The sequence below is a fragment of the Chiloscyllium plagiosum genome, unplaced genomic scaffold (assembly GCF_037043375.1).
Source record: "Chiloscyllium plagiosum isolate Xiang-an unplaced genomic scaffold, Cpla_swu_hap1 HiC_scaffold_32, whole genome shotgun sequence".
Lineage (NCBI taxonomy): Eukaryota > Metazoa > Chordata > Chondrichthyes > Orectolobiformes > Hemiscylliidae > Chiloscyllium > Chiloscyllium plagiosum.
The window spans coordinates 8789408-8815824 of NW_028270170.1; the positions used below are offsets into that span (position 1 = coordinate 8789408).

The following is a 26417-nucleotide window of genomic DNA, read 5'->3' on the forward strand; positions in this document are numbered from 1 at the left end:
CATGACTTGTCCTACCTGCCTATCTTCTTTTCCACCTATCCACTCCACCCTCTCCCCTGACCTATCACCTTCATCCCCTCCTCCACTCACCTATTGTATTCTATGCTACTTTCTCCCCACCCCCACCCCCCTCTCATTTATCTCTCTACCCTTCAGGCACTCTGCTTGTAATCTTGATGAAGGGCTTTTGCCCGAAACGTCGATTTTACTGCTCCTCGGATGCTGCCTGAACTGCTGTGCTTTTCCAGCACCATCTAATCTAGACTCTGGTTTCCAGCATCTGCAGTCATTGTTTTTACCTAGTCAATCTAGACTTTGGTTTAACATCTCAATCTATAGCATGCGCGCTCCACATTATTATACTCACTTATGGCAGCAATGAGAATATTAGCCCTGAAGACTACTGTCTTTGTTCAATGCTCTGGACTATGATTTTCAGTGTATCGATATTATGGCTTGAAGAAGTGTACCCGGGTTCAATTCCCGCCTCAGGCGACTGACTGTGTGGAGTTTGCACGTTCTCCCCGTGTCTGCGTGGGTTTCCTCCGGGTGCTCCGGTTTCCTCCCACAGTCCAAAGATGTGCAGGGTCAGGTGAATTGGCCATGCTAAATTGCCCGTAGTGTTAGGTAAGGGGTAAATGTAGGGGTATGGGTGGGTTTCGCTTCGGCGGGTCGGTGTGGACTTGTTGGGCCGAAGGGCCTGTTTCCACACTGTAATCTAATCTAATCTAATCTAAGTGTATTTTGTCCTGGCTTTTTTATGGAGAGGTTGAGTGTGCTGAATGATCTGTCCCAAGCCAATAAACAGCTTATGAGGTCTTGGGCTTTTAAAACAAGTTGGAACAGTAGGAGCAGCCTGCATGGGTGGAGTCAGGCTCCCATAGAACCAGGGTTTTAATTTAGCTTTTAACAGTTTTTGAAGCTGCCATACATTTCTCTCTGCTGTCGCAAAATGTGTGAGTTCTCTCTCTCTGCCAGAATCTTTTCTTGATGTTTTTTCCTTCTGGACTGGAATAACATTGCATTTGAGACAATATATTTTACTGAATTTACTTTTACCAAGGGGCTGTTTATAGAATGTTACTATATTGGAACAGCTGCTGTTTTGTAGTTAAATAATTAATTATTCTGTTAAGTTTTCCAATAGAGTTACAGTTATATCAATTCTTCTTTCTCAGTACTTTAACTGTAGAGTAAGATTAAAGTATGCTTTGCTTAAAGCTGAGTAATGTAACCAATCAAATTACATCTCGAACACAGCACTTTATACTTGCCTTTAAATTAGAAAATGTTAGGATCTACACTATGTCCTTGATGTACTCGAAGGTGGTTTGGTCTGGTCCATAACAGAAGCCAGGCCCTTTCAGACAATTGGAGTACAAGGATGGTGATGTGTGTGGGGCATCAAAACTGATTTATAAAATCTGGACCATATCCTCTGTTTCTGTGCTGTAGACTTGCTGTAATTTGGTTTCGTCTCTGGTATCAGTGTTGGCTTATCAATGGCGCCCTGTTAAATTTGACTGATGGGAGACTGGGGTTGCCAATTCCAATTGCAGTCTGGTCAAAAAAAAAACTTTTTTTCCCTCCATCTCTATATTTGTGTCCCCACCAAGTGGTCTTTTCTCAACTCTCATTCTGAAGAGAACAACCAAAATGCTAAAAAGACACCGACCATTGTCTTGCTACTCTTGGTTTAAAATGGTGACAACTTGTCCATCAAGATGAATTGAATTGAATTTATTGTCAACGTGTACCGAGACACAGTGAAAAGCTTTGTCTTGCGAGTGATACAGGCAGATCACAGAGTTAAATGGCATAGATAAGTAAATAATAGGTAAACAGCGGCAAAAACACAAACACAGGTACAGGCGAATGTTAAGTGTTTGTGAGTCCATTCAGTATTCTAACAACAGTAGGGTAGAAACTGTTTTGAAACTGGCTGGTGCATGTGTTCAGGCTTCTGTACCTTCTCCCCGATGGTAGAGGTTGTAGAAAAGCATTGCCAGGGTGGGATGGATCTTTGAGAATGCTGGTGGCCTTTCCTTGACAGTGGGCCTGGTAGATGGATTCTATAGATGGGAGATTGGCCTTTATGATTGTCTGGGCTGAGTTCACCACTCTCTGTAACCATCTCCAATCTTGAATGTACAGTTGACAAACCAGGTAGTGATACATTCCAGACAGAACGCTCTCGATGGCGCACCTATAAAAGTTGGCAAGGGTATTCACCGTCATGCCAAATTTCCTCAGCTGCCTGAGGAAGAAGAGACATTATTGGGCCTTTGTAACCAGTGTGTCCGCATGAAGAGTCCAAGAAAGCTTGTTGTGGATGACCACTACCAGGAGCTTGACACTCTCCCCACTCATTCCACCTCTGTGCTGTTAATGTGTAGGGGGGCATGAATAACATCCCACTGACAGTCAATAATGAGTTCCTTGGTTTTGCCGGCATTGAGAGCTAGGTTGTTCTCGGTGCATCATTTTTCCAGGTCTTCCACCTCCCATCTGTCGTCTGTTTCATCGCCATTTGAGATTCGACTGACTGTGGTGGTGTCATTAGCAAACTTGTAAATGGCGTTAGTCTGGTATTTGGGACATAGTCATGGGAATACAGTGAGTACAGTAGGGGGCTGAGTACACACCCCTGGGGGGCTCCAGTGTTGAGTGTTAGTGAGGATGAAATATTGTGCCCAAATTTCACTGATTGTGGCCTGTGGATCAAGAAACTGAGGATCCAGTTGCAGAGTTTGGAGCTTAGTATGAGATCACTAAGTTTAGTAATCAGTCTTGAGAGGATAATAGTGTTGAAGACTGAACTGTAGTCAATGAGTAGGATTCTTATGTAACTGTTGTAGGCATCATAATGGTCTAGGGAGGAGTGAAGGGCAAGTGATATGGCATCTGACATAGATCTGTTTGTCCAATAGGCAAATTGGAGTGGGTCAAGAGTAGTGGGGAGGCTGGAGTTGATTCATGCCATGGCCAGCCTTTCAAAACACTTCATGACCACTGAGGTTAGGGTCACTGGGCGATAGTTATTGAGACATATTGCACAAGCCTTCTGAGGCACAGGGATGATGTTGGTCCTCCTGAAACAGGCAAGGACAGTAGCCTGCTGCAGGGAGACGTTGAAGATGATGAGAAGATGCATCAAGCTTTGAGTCCAACACCTTCATGATGAGGCAGAGAAAATTTTACACTCTGGGTCGCACTGCATGGCATATCTTGCTCTGTGTGTCCAAAATCTGTTCAATTTAAGACCCACGAGTGAGCCATCAACAACATCGTTCACAGATTGGGGGACAGCTGACCACAAATTAGTCAAAACGTTCGAGTTCATTGTCCACTCTCTTCTGGGTTGCTTCCGCAGCTTTGCCCCAGAGATGTAGCTACAGTTCCAGAAAACTGCAGGCGAACTTCTTGAAGGTCAGACAGCTCACTCCTTGTACATTTCTAGGTGTTAGTGAACTTGTCAAATCCGACTGGGGGCGGGGGAAGAAATCACATCCCGAAGAAGACCTTCTCAATTCTCCCCCACTCCCCACCCCAAAAGATTAAATTTCCTTTAAAATGATTCAGTGTAGCCTTGTATATGTCATTGTTGTACTTGTACTTGCAAACATGGCAACGATCTTTAATGCAGTTAAATAAATAAATAAATATGCTGTGTACCTCAACCAGAAGCCATACACAATCCAGGTACAACTCTATCTCTCTCGCTTGTTTCAAGCGATTACTAAAGCCCTCACTGAGGTTAATGATTACATACATTCGTGCTGAACAGAAGTCCCGGTTTCAAATTACTCTTTTTGGCTTCTGGGGACGTGCACGCCTTCATCAACGTGCGCGCTGACACACAACCCCCACCCCCACTGTCTCCCTCGGTGGACGTGTGATTTTCTCCGAGCGCGCTCTCACGGGCCCCTCCTGTTTATTCCCTGGTCAGATCCGAGAAGAGCTTAACAGAAAGGGGAAGGAGGACGGAACATATTCTACGGAGATTGTAGACAACGAATTGCGTGCAGCTAGAAATCGAGAGACAAACAAGGGAAACAAAATCGGCTTCCAAAATGAATCCATCTTGCGCCAGATGTAAAAAGATTGTCTACCCGACTGAAAAAGTCAACTGCCTGGACAAGGTGAGCTGGAAGCGGCACGATGCTTGAAGGGCTCTTCCCAATCAGTTACATTGTAACTCGTCAGTTACATTGTTGATAATTGTAACCCCTCAGTTACATTGTAACTCGTCAATTACATTGTTGCCAATTGTAACTCGTTCGTTACAGTGTTGCAAACCCCTATCTCGATTTCCGCTTCTTTTTCTTCGATTTGCTACATTTTGTAACATTCGCCGTTGAAGACGCCGGAAGTATATCACTCTCCTCTCCCTTCAAACACTGAACCTATACTTCTCTTTAGTTCTAACCAGGGAAACGACTTATTCAGATTTTTAAAATTAGTTTATTTTTCTTTGAGTTTTCTTTTAGCAGAAACTCATGCTGGCTGCGCGCATTGCTGATTTTTCAAATTTTGCTCGTTTTTCTCTAAAGGTTTCAATCTTAATTAACAACAGTTTTAGAAATAAATCATTTAGTGACTGTGTTGGACTTAAACTTCCAGGAAACAAAATCAAGGTAGTTCAGTGGTAAGGTTTTGGAAAATTATGTAATTTATAGGAGGGCGTGGATCGATTGATCATACCCTACTTTCAAAACTGAACCTGGAGCTGTTTTATGGGCTGATTTTCTTTTGTCTGGGGACTGTTGTATTTTCACGACATCCCAATCTTATGACTAAGCAGCAGGCTTATTGCCCACTCCTGACCCCCTGCTCCAAAAAGTACTTTTAAAAGCAATTTTCAAAACGGCCATTGAATTTTCTTGCTATTCACCCGACCACCCACCTCCAGAAGTTTTCCCTTGGCTAGATTAAGAATCAAGAAACTTTTGATCATCCCTTGTGACACCTGTAGTGATATTGTTATTGGACAGTATATACAAAAATAGCATGTTATATTTTTTAAAAGAAGCGTGGTGTTTTTGATGGTTCCTTTAAAAATGAAGTTCAATGCTGATTGAGAAAAATAAATTCTTCTGACTTGGATTACAAGGGAAAAACCTGTAAACACCAATGAATGGAAATAACTGATTTTACTAAGTCCCCTCACCCTAGCAGATCAATGTTGTTGGTGCCTGGGGTCAATCAGTTCAGGAATATTCCACTGATGTGTATCAGTATGCTGACCAACTTTGGAAATGAATACAAAAGCAAAATACTGTGATTGCTGGAATCCTGAAATAAAATGCTGGAAATAGCTTGTCTACTTTTTGATGAACGACTATCATCTTGATCTGTTCATGCTGTTTCCCTGTCCACTATGCTGCTGACCCACTGAGCATTCCTAGCTGATTTACACGTGGATGATTACAACTGAACGCGAACCAGCAGAGATCAGTGAAGGCATCTAGGGAGTCAGTCCTTTAATTGAATTCCCCCATTTTCCTACACAAATGTTTGAGATCATGTGGCCTGTTGTAGCACAGTCATCCTCGCTGAGCTCAACTAATTGACAGATGAAGTAAATCTGATGTCTTCTTGCTGACATGGCTCATTAACCACATTCTGTATTTACTCGGAGCGCCATTGTGGGAAGTGTTGTAACTTCTCTTGACAATAGCATGAGGTACACAACTGTGCAACTTTAGAATACTAGCTTTCCTAATTAGTAGGCTTCTCAAGCTGATGGCTTTGGTGATTCTGACCTTGGACTGTCAGATTTGATTGGGCTAGATTTTGTGGTCAACGGTAAAGCTATCGTCTGAGCTGCTGATCCTGAGGTGAACTGCTCAAAGATAGTGTGGACTTTCCTTTTTCCATCATCCATTTTAATCTGGGGCCAATAACAGTGATGTCAGCAAGTGTGGGACACCGCCAACTACTTTGAGGTACTTTGAGATAACAAGCCAGGAAGTTAAAAATGTTCACCTTTAAATTTTAGATGGAGACACTTGCATTTATGTAGCACCTTTCTTGGCTGCTGTATGTCTCAACATGCTTCACAGCCAACTTTTGACTGGACCTTTTGTGGTCACTGTCATGTCGGAAAAGAGAGAGCCAATTTTCATGCAAACAATCCCACAAGCAGCAAAGAAATCATGACCAGATACTTTTGTTTCTGTGATACTGATTGAGAGAGAAATATTGGCTTGGACCTTGAGTGTAACAGCTATACAAATCTTTGATAGAGGATTTTATTTTGTTCTCAGTTGAGGGCTCCAGTTTGCTATCTGTCTCAAAGATCTGACTGTACAGCATTTTCTTAATATAGCATTGGCTGTCAACTGTGTTTTTTGTATTTCTGTCTTTGGTGAGAATTGAACACTCAATGTTGTGACTTGAGTGTGCATTTGTTACAGACTGAGCCACAGCTGACAAATTAATTGGATTTAGAAGTAAAATATCAATATAAACTTCAAATCATGTTATAAATGTGTGGAAGGTTAAATATAATAGAGAAATTAAAATTTTATAAGTGTAAAATTAATTTTATAGAGTCAGGTGAGGGTTCTTTTGCAGTAATTATGAAATTAATATGCTATGCCATGAAACAGCCAGGTACACTTAATTCAACAAGGTGTAACTTTTTTTCCAGGGTTTTAACAAGGAGACTAACAGTGTAGCACTCAAAGTTCACATCTGTTGAGAGATTTTGAAGGAAAAAATGCTGGAAAGTTAGTGTTCATTGCCGATGTGTCTGGGAGAAAGTGAGGAGTGCAGATGCTGGAGATCAGAGTCGAAGAGTGTGGTGCTGGAAAAGCACAGCCGGTCAGGCAGCATCCGAGGAGCAGGAGAATTGATGTTTCGAGAATAAGCCCTTCATCAGGAAGGGCTGACGAAGGGCTTATGCTCAATGTTGATTCTCTTGATCCTTGGATGCTGCTTGACCTGTGTGTTTCTCCTACATCACACTCTTCGACAATGAGTCTGGGCTTAGTTTGTGATGTGCCAACTCCAATCCAAACAGCCTACTTCAAAAAAAAATCATCTGCCCTTGTATGTTATGGATGATGTCTTGGACATGGTCGTGGAGAATGATTTGTCTCTAGATTCGTATCCTGGTGTGAGATTACCCTCCAAGTTACAACTAAGAACTTTTGCTGGAATTTGGCAGGCAAAGAATTTTATGTATTAGTGCCTTGCCTGGCCTTGAGGGTGATGAACTTCTTGAAAAGTTGCCACTGTTCTGTGCGAGGGAAAACCTGGGAGCCAATGCATGCACAGTAAGATCCCATAAACAGGAATGCTGTTGAATGTTTTAGATTACATTACAGTGTGGAAACAAGCCCTTCGGCCCAACAAGTCCACACCGACCCGCTGAAGCGCAACCCACCTATACCCCTACATTTACCCCTTACCTAACACTACGGGCAATTTAGCATGGCCAATTCACCTAACCTGCACATCTTTGGATTGTGGGAGGAAACCGGAGCACCCGGAGGAAACCCACGCAGACACTGGGAGAACGTGCAAACTCCACACAGTCAGTCGCCTGTTTTAAGGATAAATATTGGGCAGGAAGCCGAGTCCGGCCACCTCCTTGCAAATTATCCCAAAGCACTATTTTGAAATAAACTGTGAAAACTAGGAGGACTTTGGTTTGACTTTTACCTGAATGAGGTCGCTTTTGACAATGCAGTGTTCCTTCAGTACTGCATTGACATATTAGTCTTCTTATGTACGTGGGATCTGAATGATGTTTGACAGCGTGAACATCTGACATTGTGCTGCCGCTGATCCATTGCTGGCATATTGTTGTACAACAGGCAGAAACATGTTGTGAATATGTAGGTACTGGTGGATGTCAGATTGCAGCAGAGAATAAAGCCATGGTTTTGATTCTGTGCCCAGGAAACTTGGTTAGAATGCTCGCATGCTCCAGCTCATAGAATTCTTATACTGTGGAAAGAGGCTCTTTGGCTTAACAAGCCCACACCGACCCTCCAAAGAATAACCCACCAAGACCCATTGCCCCTACCCTATATTTACCCCTGACTAATATACCTAACCTATACATCACTGAACGCTATTGGCAATTTAGCTAATTCACCTTAGCTGCACTTCTTTGGATTGTGTGAGGAAACCGGAGCACCCAGAGGAAACCCACGCAGGCACGGGCAGAATGTACAAACTCCACACAGACAGTTGCCTGAGGCTGGAATCAAACCTGGGTCCCTGGCGCTGTGAGGTAGCAGTGTTAACCACTGAGTCACCGTGCTGTTAGTCATATCACCAAAACATGAAGTGTGCTATGGGCTTCAGACAGCATTTTACATTGGAACATAGGATGTAGGAGCAAGAGTAGACATTTCGAGCCAATTTTGACCTTCAATAAGATCATTGTTGTGTCCTCAACTCTACTCTCCTTTGTTACTGTAACCCTGAAGAAAAGGAACATTCCAGTCAGGTCTTGCTCAGCATGTTCTGTTATCTCAACTTTTATAGATATTTTAATTAACCTGTTCAGACACATTATGACACATCTCTGGGATGTGAAGCCAGGTCTTCTGGTCTAGAGGTTCAGACACTAGCACTGTGCTAAAAGGGCCCTTTGTATTCTTGGGATTTCTTTCACACTCTTTTTCTCTCAAGGTTTCATAACTTATGATGGATTATAGCTACTAATACACCTCCGGAGCATCAGCAAATTGGTTTTCGGTGTGTTATCAGCTATTTGCCTCCAAGAGTAATGTCTTCAGCCAATTTTCAAGGAAACGCACTTTTTGCAACAGAATTATTGAGTGATTTGTAATTTTTTTTAACAACTTCAGGATGCCACACAACACTTTACAGGGGGTTTCTAATTTATGAATGTCTGATTTAAAAACACTTAAGATCCTGTATTAATGAACAGCTCCATTTATGATGTCCCATGTTGTGTTCCAACTTGCATACAAATCAACTTGCAAAGGAACTCAAACAGAACCCATTCCCAACCCGGGGACTGTCTGTACAGTTAATGATACACTTTTATTAAGTGTAGTCACTGTTGCAATGTAGGAAAGGCAGCTACAGATTAGTGCACAGCAGGCCCCTGAAGAAAGCAATGTGATAATGACCACATCATCCCATTGAACAGCACACTGGAGAACTCCCTGCTCTTAATGACTTAATGTATCACATGAAAGGTAGCATTCTGGTCGGACAATCCCTCAATGTAGCGTTAAAATGCCACTCTGCGTTATGAGTTGAAATCTATGGAATGGAACTTGAACCCATTGCCTTTCTGACTCAGCAGAAAGAAATACAAGTAAGAAGCCTGGCTAATTTTCTTTTATCCCCTTACTCATTATTGGGTCTCAGCTGTCACTATGTGTAACACTCCTGTCTCTGTGTCAAACAATGTGGGTCCCTTAACTCATCGGATTGCTTGATAGCATTGAGTTGGCTGTAATTGAGGCTGATACACCAGCTTACTTCGTAAGAGATTGTTGCATTGCTAATGAGAATGTAAAGATGCCAGTGTCCATTCCTAAAAGCAATGGCTAATTCTCGACAAGCTTCAATCTTCAACCAATGTCACAAAAGTCAAATGAACTGTTCATTTGTGTTGATGTCTGAAATGGTTGTCTGATTTGTGCATTTAACATTTTCAAATTATTAATTACACGTGTGTATGATGCTAAACGGTGCAGTAGACTAGATGAGTTGAATGGCTAATTCTGCTTCTGGATCTTATGGTCTGTGTGAAACCATTGAAGGAGAGGCAGTGATGTAATGGTACTGTCACTGCAATCCAGGACCCCGGCCCAATACTCTGGGAACATCTGTTTGAATCACCCATTTCTGGTGGAATTTGAATTCAAAAATGAAAAACCTGGAATAAAAAGCTGGTCTAATGGTGCCCACATAACCACTGTGGATTGTCATTAAAAACCCAACTTCAGGGAAGGAAATCTGCCATCATAACTTGGTCCTATTTTACATGTGAGTGAGATTTCAGACCCCAGCAATATGATTGACTTTTAACTGCCCTCTGGGCAATTAGGGGTGGGTAGTAAATGCTCTTCTAGTTGGCACTGCCCACACCACATAAATGTTGTTAGAGTGAGTCAATATTTAAAAAGTCACTCTAATATAAAGATGAAGTATGAACATGGTATTGTAGCTATTAAGCATGGTAAAATGTAACAATGCAAGTGCAGCAAGTAATTAAGGCAAATGGAATTGTCTTACTAGGAGGTTGGAGTTTAAAAGTTGTGAAGTCATGTTGCAACTGTACAGGGTATTGTGAGACCGAGCATGGACTACTATATGAAGTTTTGATCTCTATATGTTGAAAAGGATAGTGGCTTTGGAGGTGGAGATTCACTAGACTGATTCTAGAACAGCTAAACAGGTTTATTCTGTGTTCATTAGTATTTAGAGGAAAGCGTTATTGATCTTATTGAAGCATACAGGATTGTAAGTAGGCTTGACAGAAGTAGATGTTGAGATTTTTCAATTAGGGGACGTGGTTTTACTGAATAAAGGTGCATTCATTTTCTAGTTGAGATGTCTGCGAATGCCTGGAATTTTCTACTCCAGATATTTGTGAAAGTGAGAGGAGTTTGTTGGACTTTAAAATATTAGGGAATTAAGGAACTAGCAATTCTCAAAAAAAAAGAGTTGAGGCCTGGGACAGATAAGCCATGATTTTATAGAAAGGCCAGACAGACTCTAAAGGCTGAATGGTCTAGTCTTCCTCTTTTTTTAAACTTATTTTAATGATCAATCTGTTCAGAGGCGCTATTACACACCTCTGGGGCAGGTGGGGCTTGAACCCAGGCCCCTCGATCCAGGGGTAGGGACACTACCACTGCACCACAAGAGGGCTCCTCTTTCTGTTATTTCAAACAGCTACTGTGGTGCAGGCTCGAAGGGCAGAATGGGTTACTCCTGCACCTATTGTCTACTTAAACCTGAGCATGTTTGCTCACAATGGTGACTTGATGTAATGAATATCAAAATCTCAACCAGTATTATTAACAGACTTATCTGGTCATGATTACAATGTTGTTTTGAAATCATTCTCTGCCCAGATGAGCTGACAATTTCCTACGAGTAGCAATGAATACAATTCAAAATTAATTCCCTCTCTGGAAAGCACTATGGGATGTTCCCTCATCATGAAAGCTGATTTGGAAGTGCAACCTTTTTGTTTTTGCTTTAAATTGTGTTACAGAAAAGGTTTGCCAGAGAATTATTTCTAATGTAAAATGCATCCTCTGTTCTCAAGCAGTTAGAGTTATTGAAGTGAGGACCTACCACATGCTGCTGTAATTGCAATTCAGAATTTGTGTGGACAGTAATTAACAGAAAGTCATACACAAATTGGAGGGTTAGGTAGTGGCCTGATTAGCTCCGTGGCAATTACTCCAGCTAACTGAATTGAAATCAGACAGGGAAAAATCTTGGTTATCTTGGGGTCCTTCCAACCCCATAGTTAGTTAGATGAAGGTACTCCGTGAGTTGTGTTTGAGTCATGATTGGCTGAAGTTGAGGTCCCTGCAAAATCCCCTTTCCCTCCAGAACAGACTGTGTAGCAGTCTGGGGTATTAGGAGCTGAAAATAAATAGCAGGTGTTTGTGTAAATTACCACAAGCCATCTTTAAGTTGGCTACTTATTAAGAAATCTAACAGACAATCAAATACTGACACAATTATTTAAATTTTATTGCATGTAGCAGCCAAAATGAGACATCTCCAGTAAACAGATTAAGTTTCACAATTCAACTTGGCCACTACCCTATTTAATGGTGGCATTTCGCTATGATTCCAACCAATAGTGTCTGTATCTCAATGTGTCCAGGGTCTGATTGATGAGCAGTGTTGTTCTCTGAAGTTCTGTTCCCAAGGAATCCTGCAGTTGAATTCTTACACAATTTTCCATCCTTCAAGTTTGAGGTGTGACATTATTGATGATCCTTTAAATTCTTTCATCCAAAATATTGCAAGTCTGCAGCTTGCCAACCTATCAGAAGTAGCTACCTTGTTTCTTTTTACATTTTGGCATTGACTGTCTTTTTGAAGACACAGCTTTCTTCTAATTAACTCCTTAAATTCTTCTGCAGGGCAGTCAGTTGTTCTTGTGGCATAAAGCAGCCATTTATCAAACAATTGTTAAAACAGTTTTCTTCATGTAACTTCAACTTCTTTTCCTAGACTTGGCTAATTACTTTCAATTCCTTATAAATTTGTCCTTGTCCCTTTTAATAGTTTATTCCACACAGAATTATTGCATCTCTCAATCCATGAACAGTTATTAAAATTCTCTGTCCTTTAGCCCAATAGAATAATCAATGCCATTCATGCAAAGTGAGCTTGACAATAGATCCATGCTCAAAATGTTCAGTAATGAATGGACGCCAGGTCTACATTGGGCATGGATCTATTATCAGACTGACTTAGCATGAATGGCATTGATTATTCGATAGGGCTGAAGGACCGAGAATTGGGCAGTATTGTGAATGAATTATTTCCACAAGTAAGAATTTGATCCTCACTGAATGGGAAAAAAACAAAACTGTTGATGAAGAAATTTCTCCTCATCTCAGTCCTAAATGGCCAAGCCTATATCCTTAAACCGTGACCCCTGGTTCTGTACTCCCTAATCATCGGGAAGATCCTTGTCATTCCCAAGTGCTTCACAGTCAATGAATTACTTTTTGAAGTGTCGTTATTGTTCTAATTCTTTTATGTATTCGTGGGCATTGCTGGCTGGGCCAGCATTTATTGCCCATCCCTGGTTGCCCTTGAAGGTGGTGGTGAGCTGTCGTCTTGAACTGCTGCAATCCATACACTGAGTGTGTCTAAAACAAAGTTAGGTTCTTGATTAGTAAGGTGATCAAGAGTTATGTGGAGAAGACAGGAGAAACATATAAGTTGTGATCAATTGGCAAATCAGATTCAATTGGCTAAATGGCCTAATTCTGGTCCTGTGTCATTTGGTCTTGGATAGTGTCAAGCTTCTTGTGTGTAGTTGGAGGTGCAGCAATCCAGACAAGTGGGGAGTATTCCATCGCCCTCCTGACTTGTCTTGTAGATGGTGGACAGACTTTGAAGAGTCAGGGGATGAGTTACTCACCACAGTTTTCCTACCTCCGACCTACCCTGTAGCCACTCTATTTATTTATTTTGGTGAGTCTAGTTGACTTTCTAGTCATTGGTAATCCCCAGGATGTTGTAACGAAAAGGAACAAGACATCCAGTTTGAACAGAATAAGACCTTATAGCAATAGTAAGTGATCTGTAGCTAATGCCAAAAAGTCAGGTCATGTGAGGAATTGATTTGTATTTGAAATGCATGTATTTGTATTATAAGGAAAAGCTGAGGGACTTGGGTCTGTTCTCATTGGAGAGAAGAAAGCTAAGAGGGGATTTAATAGAGGCATACAAGATGATCAAAGGATTAGATAGGGTAGACAGTGAAAGTCTTTTTCCCAGGTTGATGATGTCAGCTTGGACAAGGGGGCATAGATACACATTGAGGGGGTGATAGATTTAAGACAGATGTCAGAGGCAGGTTCTTTACTCAGAGAGTGGTAAGGGCATGGAATGCCCTGTTTGCCAATGTCATTAACTCAGTCACACTAGGGGCATTGCAACAGTCCTTGGATACGCGCATGGATGACAATGGGATAGTGTAGGGATTGGGCTTAGATTAGTTCACAGGTCGGCGCAACATGAAGGGCCTGTTCTGTGCTGTATTGTTCTGTGTTCTATGTACAATGGATGAATGCCATGATGAGTGGGGTTTAGGAGTTGGTAAATTAGGTGAGGAATTGAGAGAAAGTGAGGACTGCAAATGCTGGAGAGTCAGAGTAGAGAATGTGTTGCTGGAAAAGCACAGCAGGTCAGGCAGCATCCAAGGAGCAGGAGAATCTATGTTTCTGACATAAGCCCTTCATCAGGAATGCTGAGATGAGGAAATGCCCAGTTTTAGGGTTTTGGGCATGTATTTAGAGACTGGGTATTCATTGCAACACTCGATGCAAAGAGGAGGGAGAAATTTGGGTAGGTCAAAAACATTCGAGTTTTTAAATTTGAGATACAGCAGTGTTGATAAAATGAATCTTGGCAAACAGGGATGAAGCTGTTGGAACTCTGCCAGCACTACAAGGTGAAAGCTTGGGAAATAATCACCGTGAAAGAGACAAGCTAGTCTGATCAACAGGGCACAGCTATGCAATAGCTAATTGCTTCTACATGGAAAGACAATTTTGAAGGACAAGTTGCTCCCTGTTTCTGCTAAATAACTTGATATTATGTTTGCAACAGTATCCCTGAAGCTACTTATATTTGGGTGAAAGCTGGTGTTGAAAGAAGGGAGATGATTGCTTCATTTCAGGCTGGTTTCCTTGCCTTCCAACTTCAAGTACTAACCCTGAGCTTTGCCACTAGCTCGAACAACCACAGGACTCTGCAGGTCGCAAACATTCTGACCCAGAGAGAAGCCATTTATGTGTACTTGATAAAGATTATGGGTCCATACCACCAGAACTAGCCTTGCTAAACCTGGAATTTCCTGCTGTGTACTATTCTTATAAATTCATTTCCAGACACTGCTGTGAGGAACCTAGGAGCCTTAGAAAGAGGGGGGAAAAAGTTTATTTTTTATTTGAATGTTTGGTGCTGAAAATGATAGCATGAGTGGAGAGGTTGGCTATTTGTCGAGTTAAAAATCAATACTCTGGTCTGTTTATTTTCTAGTTGGCATGGGGAGCTGGTTCCCTTTTAAGGACACATCTGTCAGCCAACCGAAGGCAAGAGTGTAGTGATGGGAAGTCATGTGATGAGATTCCAGGAAAACAGTTGGCAGCCCTACCTCACCTGAGTACTTGGAATGAACTTGTATTTGGGGCTTTCCTGTTCTCTCTCTGTGTGTGTGTGTGTGTGTGTGTGTGTGTGTGTGTGTGTGTGAGTGTGTGTGCTATTCTTTTGAATCAATGGTTGGTTTAGCTGTGCATTCTTTTGAAAGAACTGCTGGGGGAGGAGGATTATATAGAGACTGAAAGATTAAATCTCAATAGCTCTGAGTCACAACAGAAACACCAATCCTAAGGCTACACCTATTACAACATTTTTCATGTAGGCTACTAAGATTGCCACGTTACCTCTCCTATATTGACTTTCTGCCTCCATTTAAGTTTTGTAGAAAATGACACCATTCTAGATAAATAGAAATTTTTTTTGTTTTTATTTCCTTGAAATCCTTGAGGGACTTTTGAACACAGTAAGCTACAATTAAATTCCTCTTGTTGTCCAGTTGTCAGTGAGGAAGAAAATGATTATGTTTAAGTCTGTAATATTTGTAATACATGTAATCATAATTGACCATTTTAATCTGCTATCACATTGCACTGCAGAAAAAGAACTTGAGAGGCAGTGGCAGTGAGTGTCTCTCAGCAAGAAAAACATAAAATCTTTTCTTGCGAAGAAAAGGTGGTTTGTTATGTCTCAGTGATTACACTTTTGCCTCTGAGTCGGAAAGTTTTCGGTTCAAGTCCCAGAGACCTGAGAATCTCTTAGAAGCTTGACACCTTGTTGCAGTACTGAGGGAGGAACTTGGAGGACCACTCTGAACTATGCACCTCCCAACAGAGCCAATCGACTTCATACACCTTGAATTGTTCTCTGAGGTGCTGTCTTTCACCTGTGTGAAGATGGTATGTCTTTCAGGTTCCATCTGTCCTTAGGTGAATATAAACATTTTCATGGACCTGGGTTTGATTCTAGCCTTGGGTGACTGTGTGGACTTCCTTCTTGTAAAGAAATGTAACTTCGGTGAATTGGCCATGCTAAATTGCCCCATACTGTGCAGGCTAGATGGGTTAACTATGGTAAATGTGTAGTCATGGGGATAGGGTGGGATGTTCTTCAAAGGGTTGGTGCAGACTCATTAGGCTGAATGACCTCCTTCTGCACTGTAGGGATTCTATGATGCTACATCTTTGTTCCTGGCAAATGTTAACCTCCCAACTGACATTTGTTGGGAATTTTGTTACAATGGTATTTATGGGAACTTGCAGTGTAGAAATTCCTGTCACTTTGCACCGCTCCCCCCCCCCCCCCCCCCCCCCCCCCCCCTACTGTGCACGTGCACATACACATTACAATAATAATAATTGCTTGTAAAATTAGCAGATTTGAGTTTGGAAATAAGGATGTCTTGCTGAATTGTGTAGGGTCTTGGTGAGGCCCCAAGTGGAATATTGTGTGCAGTTTTGTTCTCCTTGTCTAAGAAATGATGTTCTGGCAATGGAGGGAGTGAACAAAGGTTTACCAGACTGTTGGGATAGTAGGACTGGTAAATGAGGAGAGATTGGATTGGATAGGACTCTCTGCCACTAACTTCAGAAGAATTGGGAAATATCATGAAATCGTCAAAATTCTAACAGGACCAGACAGGGTAAATACAGCAATAATGTTCCTAATGACAGACAAATCCAGAACAGGGGTCACAGGTTAAGCATGTGTGATTTTAAAATAATTTATTCACTTTTATGAGACATGGGCATCGCTGGCTGGCCCCCATTTATTGACCATCCCTAGTTGCCCTTGAGAATGTGGTGGTGAGCTGCCACCTTGAACTGCTGTAGTCCACATGCTGTAGGTTGACCAATGTCTTGTGGGGGGGAATTCCAGAATTTTGACCCCACTAACAGTGAAGAAACAGGGTTATATTTTCCAACTCTGGATGTTGAGTGGCTTGGAGAAGAACTTGAAGGTGGTGGTGTTCCCATGTAGCTGCTGCCCTTGTCCTTCTAGATGTAAGTGATTATTGTTTTGGAAGGTGCTGACTCAGGATCTTTGGTGAATATCTGCAGTGCATCTTGTAGATAGCACACACTACTGCTAATGAGCATTGGCGGTGGAGGGAGTGGATTTTGTGGATATGGTGCCAATCAAGTGAGCTGCTTTGTCTTGGATGGTCTCAAGCTTTTTGACTTGTTGGAGCTGCACACATCCAAGCAAGTGGGGAATATTCTAACACACTCCTGACTTGTGCCTTTTAGATGGTGGACAGGCTTTGTGGAGTTAGAAGCTAAGTTACTTGCTGCAGTATTCCAAGCCTCTGACCTGCTCTTGTAGTCACTGTGTTGATGTGGTGAGTCCATGGTATTCCCTAGAATGTTGATAGTGGGGATTCAGTGATGGTAATGCAATTTAAATATCAAGGAGTGGTCGTTAAAATGCCTCTTACTGGAGATGGTCATTGCATGGACAGGTCGTTAGGACACCAGTGACAGGATGCACAAGGCTATAGAGAAATGCTGGAAAATGGGAATAGATTAGTTGAGCGTTTGTTTTTATCTATGTTTCTTTGTTTTATTTGTTGTAAAGTGCTTTTGGGATATCTGAGGGTGTGCAAGGCATGAATGGAAGTCTCTGTTTTTATGAATGGAAGTCTTCTTTTATTCTTTCACAGGATAAAGCTGTTGCTCATCAGGCTAGTTTTTGCCCATCCCTAACTGCCCTTTTAAGATGGTGACAAGCTATCATTGTGAACTGCTGCTCCCTATACAGTATAGGGAAACCCACAAACGTTAGGGAAAAAATCCCAGGAATTTGACACAGTGACAGTGAAGGAATGGTGGCATAGTTCCAAGTCAGGAATGTGTGGGGCTTGGAGAGTTTGCAGACTGCTCATACATCTGTTGCTGCTGTCCTCTCTCTGTCTCAAACCTGCTCTTTAATCTTGCCACCAGTAACTCTTGCTCCCTTCCATTAACAGTCCAACACATCTTGGAGGACCACTCTGAGCAATGCACCTTCCAACAGAGCCAGTCGACTTCATACGTCTTTAATTGTGCAGATATGTTACAGTAATTATGCAGTGCAGTAGCTTTATTAAAGGATATAATTATTGCAGTTCACACAGGGCTTCCTTACTTGGTGATTTTTAATTTGAAGCTGGAGTTTTAACATATAGTGTTGCATTTCCGTTGTAGGTGAAATTAACGTTTTATCCTGTGAGGCAAGTTTTTAATCTTCACAGTGCTTAGTCTGGCTCCCTTGCCCCACTAATAGGATGGAGACTCAGTTTTGTTTTACTTACAAGGAGTTATAAACCTGGCACTGGAACAAGGGAGGTTGATTAAGTAGTGTAAATGATGGGAGCTGGCTGACCAACTTCAAACTGAAATGGTGCCAGAAGAATTCTGGAACAAAGCAGTGTGGGAGGCCAGCTGGGTGAATTTTCTCTCCTACTCTGCAGAGTCTCTCCAGTTGGTGAACATGAAAGCAGTGAGAAGAAAGGCTGAAACAGAGTACCCTGTGTATACTCCCTCAGTAAAATCTCCTTCACTGTAGTTTGTAGGTTAGCAGGCTGGATTGTTGTGTAATGAACTGTTTGAGTTTATGTTGCTTTATCTTAACATATGACATCCAGCACCAAAACACACCATTTAGTCCAATAGGGCTCTGCCAGTTTTTATATTTCATGTGCACCTCCTTCCACATGTATTTTCTCACCTGTTCTACATATCTTATTCGATTTGCTCATCCCTGTCGTTAATCTCTTCCAATCTGACAGGGTTAAAAACAATGACTGCAGATGCTGGAAACCAGATTCTAGATTAGAGTGGTGCTGGAAAAGCACAGCAGTTCAGGCAGCATCTGAGGAGCAGGAAAATCGACATTTTGGGCAAAAGCCTTTCATCAGGAAGCCTGAACTGCTGTGCTTTTCCAGCACTACTCTAATCTAGAATCTTCCAATCTGACAACTGTCCCAAGATTTCTGTGCTCCTCCAGTTTTGACCTCATCCTCATTAGACAGTTGATATCACATACCCTCAGGAATCTTCTCTGAAAACCTCTTTCTCCCTCCCCTCGTCTATGTCTGTCTGTCTCTCTCCCCATACATCCTCAAGATGATTGTCAAACATTACCTCTTCACTGAACATTTGGTCATGGTTCTATTATCACCTTGTGTGGCTCTGAGAGTTCCTGTGAAGTGCCTTTGCACATGTGCCTTTCTCCCATTAAGAGCATAAAAAATGGGAGTAAGTTTGGGTCCTTGAGTTTGCTCCAATGTTATGAAGTCATGGCTGATCTGATTGGCTGTGAAGTGGGATTTACAGCCACATCGACTCTGTGTATCAAAAATCTGTCTAACTTGGCCTTGAATAGATTCAATGGCTTGCCTCAATTACTCTTTGGCAAAGAGGCCTCCAAACATTAACAACCCTCTAAGAATAAGTTCCTTCTAATCTCTTTAAATGGAAAGCCCTTTGTATTTAAACTGTGTCCCAACACATGATTTATCAAGAAGAGAAACGTCCTCTCAGCATCTACACTGTTAGTCCCACAGAATGTTTTTTTTATAAGATCATGGGCTTTAGCATAGACAAAATTAAATATATCCCTCAACTATTCTTTGTGGCATAAATTTAACATTTCTCCAGAGCTCCTGCTGAGACTGAATGACTGTACGATATGGTTTTCTTTCTAATTTCGAAAGTAAGAATTAATATGATCCCTTACAATCTGTGGTTGTTCTGGTAACTGCATTTTATTCTCCTCACTCGAAGATGACCAATCAAGTACTGAGCCAACTGAAGACATAATTAACTGCTGGGGAACAATTAGTTTCTGTGTTATCTGAATAAGATACTCTGTTTCTTCTTTTAAGGGCCTTTTGCTTGGCCTGTTTCTATCCTGTCTAGAAAGAGCTATCTCCACAAACTGAGTTGTTGTATTATTTGCTTTGGGGTTCATCTTGCTGTGTGCTGTAGAGAACCAATTGCTTATTCATTAAAACTAGGAGTTTTAACTAGACTGCTCCTTCAACAGTAATAGGCTGAAGCTGTCAGCTGTGGCTCATTTGCGAGCACTCTTCCCTGTAAATATCATCAAGGCTGTGGGATCAGATCACACTGCAGTGATTTGATCAGGTGATATGGACTTGAGTGCAATATGTAGCACTACCAGAGGTGATGTTCTTGGAAGAGACATTGCTCTCTGTGTATGCTTAAGATCCTATGGCCACTATTTTCAAAAAGATGCTTTCACAAAGTTCTGGCTGCTATTTATCCTCTGGCCAACATCTCTAACAATCACGAGATGTTGTGGACCATCATTTATGGCTAATGATATACTTTTAAGTATCATGACAGTAATATAGGAAATATGGTAGTCAGTTTATGAGAAACAAGCTCCCACAAACAGCAATGATGTAATGGCCAGATCTTTTATTTGTTAATTATTTTAATATTATCTTGGACATGAGCAAATGTTCTTGTTCTTTGAAATAGTAAAATGGATCTTCTGCCTCCACCTAAGAGGGCAGAAGTGGTTTGGGTTCAGCTTTGACAATGCAACAATCCCTCTATTCCAGCAATTGTGTGTCCACATGTTTAATGTGTTTGAACCTCTGGAATGGAACTTGAGCCTGCAATCTTCTGAAGCAAGACTACTGTCACTAAGCATTAGTGACTGTGCCAGCGGCTGTTATGGCCTGCCTGAAGGTGGTCAATTTTGCTAAGTTGTGATCCACTTTGGGTTGTGGGGTGATTTTGTTTTTGTCACTGGAACTGTCAAATCAAACCAGTTTCATCTGATGTTTGTGATTGGGTTTAATGTAATGTTTCAGGCAGGTAATGTTTTCTGGTTTCAAACCTGATGAAATGACATTATTCTAATTCATGAAATCCTGCCTTTTAGATTTGGTTGTCTCCAAACAGCATGAATAAGCTAATTTCTACAACTTAATATGTATTGTGGGCTATACAAAAGTGCAGTCATTCTGGAAAGTGCTGTTGAGTTGGAGCATTTCTTTTGATGTAGGGTTACCAACTCTGGCTGGACATATTCCTAGATCTACCATCAGTGACCTTCTGTCTCTAATTTCTCTCAATAACTGGATGCTAGCTTTATGTGACTTCTGTAAGGTGACCCCCTGAATCTCCTTGCGCGGTATCTTTTTACAGCCTTTACCCATATAAATAACATTCAGCTCTTCTATTCTTTCTAAGTAGACAAGCAGGAGGCTGGAAGAGTGCTGCAAGCACCAGGGCAGCATCAGGAGGTGGAGAAGTCCATGTTTCCAGTATAACCCTTCTATTCTTCTTACCAGAGTGCATAACCTCACATTTTCCTACATTATATTTCTCTGCCAAGTTTTCACTCAACCTGTATATATCCCTCTGTAGACTGTATCATCCTCACTACTGACTTCCACGTATTATTGTCATCTGAAAATTTGACAATCATACATTCACTTCTGTCACTCAAGGTCATTAATATACCTTGTAAGGAATTGTGGTTCTAGCATTGATCCTTGTGGCACTTCTAGTTACAAGTTACTATTCTGAAAATATCCCTTTAATCTTAACTCTGTCTTCTATTAGTTAGCCATTTCTCTATACATGCTAATGTTTTCTTGTACTGTGTTCAACTGGTTCCCCTTTATCTATCCTGCTTGTCACATTCTCAACGAATTCTTATAAATTTGTGCGGTATGTCTCCCTCTATCATGTTGACTCTGCTTCTCTGCTTGAACATGTTAAAATATTTTGGATATAGGTTTGATCACTGAGCTGGAAGGTTCGTTTTCAGACATTTTGTCACCGTACTAGGTAACATCATCAGTAAGCCTCCGGTTGAAGCACTGGTGGCATGACCCCCTTTCTATTTATGTGTTTAGGTTTCCTTAGGTTGGTGATGTTATTTCCTGTTCTTTTTCTTGAGGGGGGGGGGGGGGTGTTGGATTGACACATTGACTTGGATCCCATTTACCACACCCTGAGAAAAAGAACAAGACATGATGTCACCACAGGAAATGACATCACCACACAAAATGACATCAACAACCCAAGGAAACCTAAACACATAAATAGAAAGTGGGCCATGCCACCAGTGCTTCATCTGGAGGCTTACTGATGATGTTACCTAATATAGTGATGAAATATCTGAAAACAAACCTTCCAGCTCAGTGATCAAACCTATATCCTGAACCTCAAACTGAGCTACAAATCTTCTCAAAACTTGTTACGTTAAATATTTCTAAATGCTCTTATTGCATCCTTTAGAATGAACTCAAATGTTTTCCAAGTGACAGATGTTAAGCTAATGGTCTACAGTTACTTGTTTTTGTGTCCTACCCTTTTTTGAATATGGGTAGTTCTCCAGAATCTAAACACTCTTGGGAGTTACATTCAGTGCATCCACTATTCCTGTCACAACCACCTTTTAAAATGCTAGGATGCAGCCCACCAGGGGACCTATTAGCCTTAATCCCATTAGTTTCCTTAGTACTCTTTCTCTAGAAATAGTTACTGTGTTTGTATTATTCAGCATATTTGGTGTCCTTTGTGCAGTGAAGACTTAAGTATTTATTCAACTCCTCTGCCATTTCCTGATTCCCTACTATTACTTCCCCAGCCCCATTCTCTGAGATCGATGTTCAATTTGACTTTTGTCTTCCTTTTCATATATATAAGAAGCTCTTGCTGTCTGTTTTGATATTACTTCTTGTCTGCCTTCATAGTTTATTTTCCTCCCTTCACTATTCTTTTCACCTTTTGGCTTTTAAAACTTTCTTAATCCTCTGGCTTACCATTCAACTTTGCCAACATTATTAAACTGACCCAAAAAAAACCCTATACTATCTTTAACTTGTTTTAATTGTGGCCAATTTTATTCTCTTCCACAAATCCTCCTTCCTCAATGTGAGTCATTTAACTATTTTCCTAAACATCATTCATTGTTTCTAAACCATCTAAATTCCTTTTCCAGTCTCCTCCAGCTGATACCCTCATCTCAGAATGTCATTACCCTATTGAGGTTCAGCGCAGCTGTTTCTGACCCCAAGGCGCGCTCTCGCGCTCTCGCTCTCTCTCAAGTTGAATGCTTAATTCTACCTGACTGTTTCATAGGGGATCTTTTACTCCAAGATCATTTGTTAAATCTGTCTGAATTACACATTACCAGATCCGGACTAGCCCAATCCTTGGGTGTGCATACAATATATGGTTCTGGAATAAAAGTAAAATACTGCAGATGCTGGAAATTTGAAACATGAACAGAGTATGCTGGAGAAACTCACAGGTCTGGCAACATCTGTGAGAAGAAAGAGAGAAAGAACAAAAGAGTTAGTAACTTGAGCCCAGTATGTGTCGTCTTCAGAACAGTTGACTCTGATTCTCTCAGTACAGATGCTGTCAGACCTGCTGAGTTTCTCCAGTATTCTCTGATATTGTTCTAGGAAAACCTTCTGTGAGTTTTTCCCTGTGGTTACCTTTACTAATTTGATTTTCCAAATCTACATGAAGATTAAAATCACCCATGTTTAATGTACTGTCTTTTTCATATGCCCTCATTATCTTATTTATTTTCTACAAATCAGTGACTGTTGGGGACCATTGCCTCCCAACAATTTTGAATTTCCTCTTGTTATTTCACTATACCATCCAATGTTAAATGATTTCTTGCTATTGTATGTATTCCAACTTGTACTTACAACGCTACCTCACCACCCTTCCATTCCTGTTTTTCTTTCAAATACTCACGCAAACCCTCAGTTTCCAACTGCGATCTCCTTGAACTCAAAATGGCTGTAAGATCATACCCATTTACCTCTATTCGTGTTGTTAATTCATTTGTATTTGTCCAATACATCATACATTTACACAAAAACACATTCAGTTTGTTGTTTACTTTAATTCTGCCTTTAACCCTGTTTTTATGCTTGTATGCTTTGTCCCGTTCTATCTCACTTGGGTATCATAATTAAAATAGTTCCTCTGTAATGCTGCCATATCCCTTTTGCTTTATGAAGCCCCCACTCCCTTATGAATTTAAAACCTCACTTGAATTTCAACTCAGAAGTGAGACGAATACCAGACGAGCTGTGGCTGTTGCACAATTGAAATGGTTTGTCTTGTTCAATATTGCATTAAATGGTTTACTTACCAATGAGCCACACAACTGTCCTTGCATTTCTCCACAGGGGTGGCATGGTGGCGCAGTGGCTAGCATTGCTGCCTCTCAGTTCCAGGGACCCAGGTTCAATTCCAGTCTTGGGCAACCGTTTGGGATTTGCACATTCTCCCAGTGTCTGCGTGGGTTTCCTCCAGGTGATCCGGTTTCCTCCCTCAGTCCAAGTTGTGCAGATTAGGTGGATTGACCATGAGGAATGTGCGGTTACAGGGTTAGAGTTGGGGCTGGGTCTGGGTGGGATGCTCTTCGGAGGATCAGTGTGGACTTGATGGGCTGAATGGCCTGCTTCTATTTTGTAGGATTCTATGATAATACCTGATTCGGCTATGTGTCATTGGAGAGGGAATACAAGGTGTATACCGATGCTCTCGATGCCTTTAGGAAGAGGTGGGTTCCACGGGGAATGGGGTGCTGTATTTCCCCCTCCAACTCTATTTTGATTTAGTCCTCCACTTCTCTCCTTACTCCCCACACTTCACTTCACTTTTTTTGACATAAGTATTGCCTTTATCAGGCATGGCTTGTTAATATTTGACCAGTCACATGCATGTTTTCTTGATGGTGGAAATTATACACTAAAGTTTCTGCACAATGGTGTCTTGAGAAAAATACCTCATTCGCTCCCCATGGAGAAACTGTTGCTCTCCAGTTCCGTCCACTCTGCTGGAGTGTTTATCTCAGAGTTACAAAATTCTCTCAAAAATCTGCCTTCCCTCTTTACTTGCAGGAAGTTTAAATTGGCTGAGCGCAAGTGTTTATTTCAGCAATCTCTGTTTTTGTTTCTGATTTACATTATCTGCAGTTCTTCTGGTTTTTTGCTTATTTCAGTGTCTGGGTTACTGAATCAATTCAAGCACTCGGAACAGCAGAGCACTGTCATTCATTAGCAGTTTTGTCACCCAACTCACCAGTGGCATTAGGACAAGTTTCCAACAGTTTTTTTTGCAATGCATTAAATATTCCTTTAATTACGCTACACACTTTAAATGCCATTGTGAATTTTCTCCTAAATGTCAATAGCAGTGTCCAGGAGAATAATCCTAATTCCTGGAACCTTTGACAAAGTTGACAACCTTTTTATTCTATTATGTTCTTGTGTTGTTCAGTCAGGAGAAGGCAGGTTTGGCTGTTTGAATTTATTAGTAATTATTTTCAAGTTTTTTTTCATAACCTTTTGAAGTGTCTAATTCCAGAGAATATCCAATGTTGACGTGAGAGATCTCTGGGAATTGCAATTTTTATGACTAAGTTTGGAGAGCAAGCAACTCTTTGAGTTTTGTTGTACTTTGATCTTTATGGTGAGCTTTGATATTAGTTGAATGCCACTGACTCCTAATCCAGGTAGCATTAGATCTACAAAACCAATTCAGTGACCTGTTAGTTCAAGCTAATTGTTCCTTGATTAGAAGCCAATTAACCTGGAGACTGCTAAGGTGGAGATGTATGGTGATCGATGTACATTGGCAGTCAGATGGCGTGAGGCGGAGCTGTAGGTTTTAAACTCTTGTACCTCAAATTCTGACTTTTTGAAATGTGTATCAGCAGTAGGACCACTTGGGGAAGCGTTGGAACAGGGAGCTAGTGGTTTTCAACTGCATACTGCAAACGCTGACTTCTTAAGTCATTGGTCAACCTGCAAGTGATAATTTATACTAATGGCTATCATTAATTTTATTCTGTATAATAAGCTTTGGAATGATTAAAATATTATTATGTTACATCTTGACCCAAAAGGATGTCATCTTAGCATTATAAGTTACTTTGATCCATCATGTCTCTGCCAGCTCACTAAGAGCTATCCTGTTCATCCCACTTGCCTTTCTTCTCTGATAGTCCGAGAATAATTTTGTTTCTGAGCATGTATCAAATATGCTTTTTTAAAAGCTACTATTGAATTGGCTTCCAATGTTCTTTCAGGCAATGCAGTTGAGACTATAACCCTACTTCTTTTATAAATGAAATGATGTCTATTTCCCAATAATGCTATTGCCAATTGTCATGAATATGTATGCCATGGTTACTACTTGAATAAAAACAACATGGGATTCTTGTGGTGCAGTGCAGTGTCCTTCCTTTTGGAACAGGAGGCCAGCATTCAAATCCCACCAGCTCTGCTGAAGGGTAATCATGTCTGAGCAGATTGATTTGACTAGAAAATAAATAAAATGTAGTTAAGAAGCACTTTTAGCCCAAATAAATAAGTTCTAGCCACAGGTAAACAACTGTGAACCATTAACCAATACTCTTAACCCTCTTTTAAACCACTGCGCTAACAAACAAAACAAAGGATGAAGGGAAAGAAAATTGGGGAAGCATAATTAATTAGCGCCAGCCTACAGGGCATGATGAGATGTTTCTTTCATAGCCCCAAGCCCTTCTGTTTTTCACTTGTCCTTAGGTCCTTTCACTACTTCTTAGGAGGCACAGGGTGATTG

At 41.1% G+C, this 26417-nt stretch overlaps 1 protein-coding gene across 1 annotated transcript in view; it reads left to right on the forward strand.

Moving 5' to 3' along the window:
• Positions 1-3890: 3890 nt before the first annotated feature.
• The window catches only part of lasp1 (LIM and SH3 protein 1), a 154126-nt gene continuing 131599 nt past the window's right edge, over positions 3891-26417 (forward strand). The window contains exon 1 of the mRNA XM_043674841.2: positions 3891-4142. Within this exon, the coding sequence (XP_043530776.1) occupies positions 4074-4142 (69 nt within the window). The 5' untranslated portion in view covers positions 3891-4073. The remainder of the gene's footprint in view (positions 4143-26417) is intronic.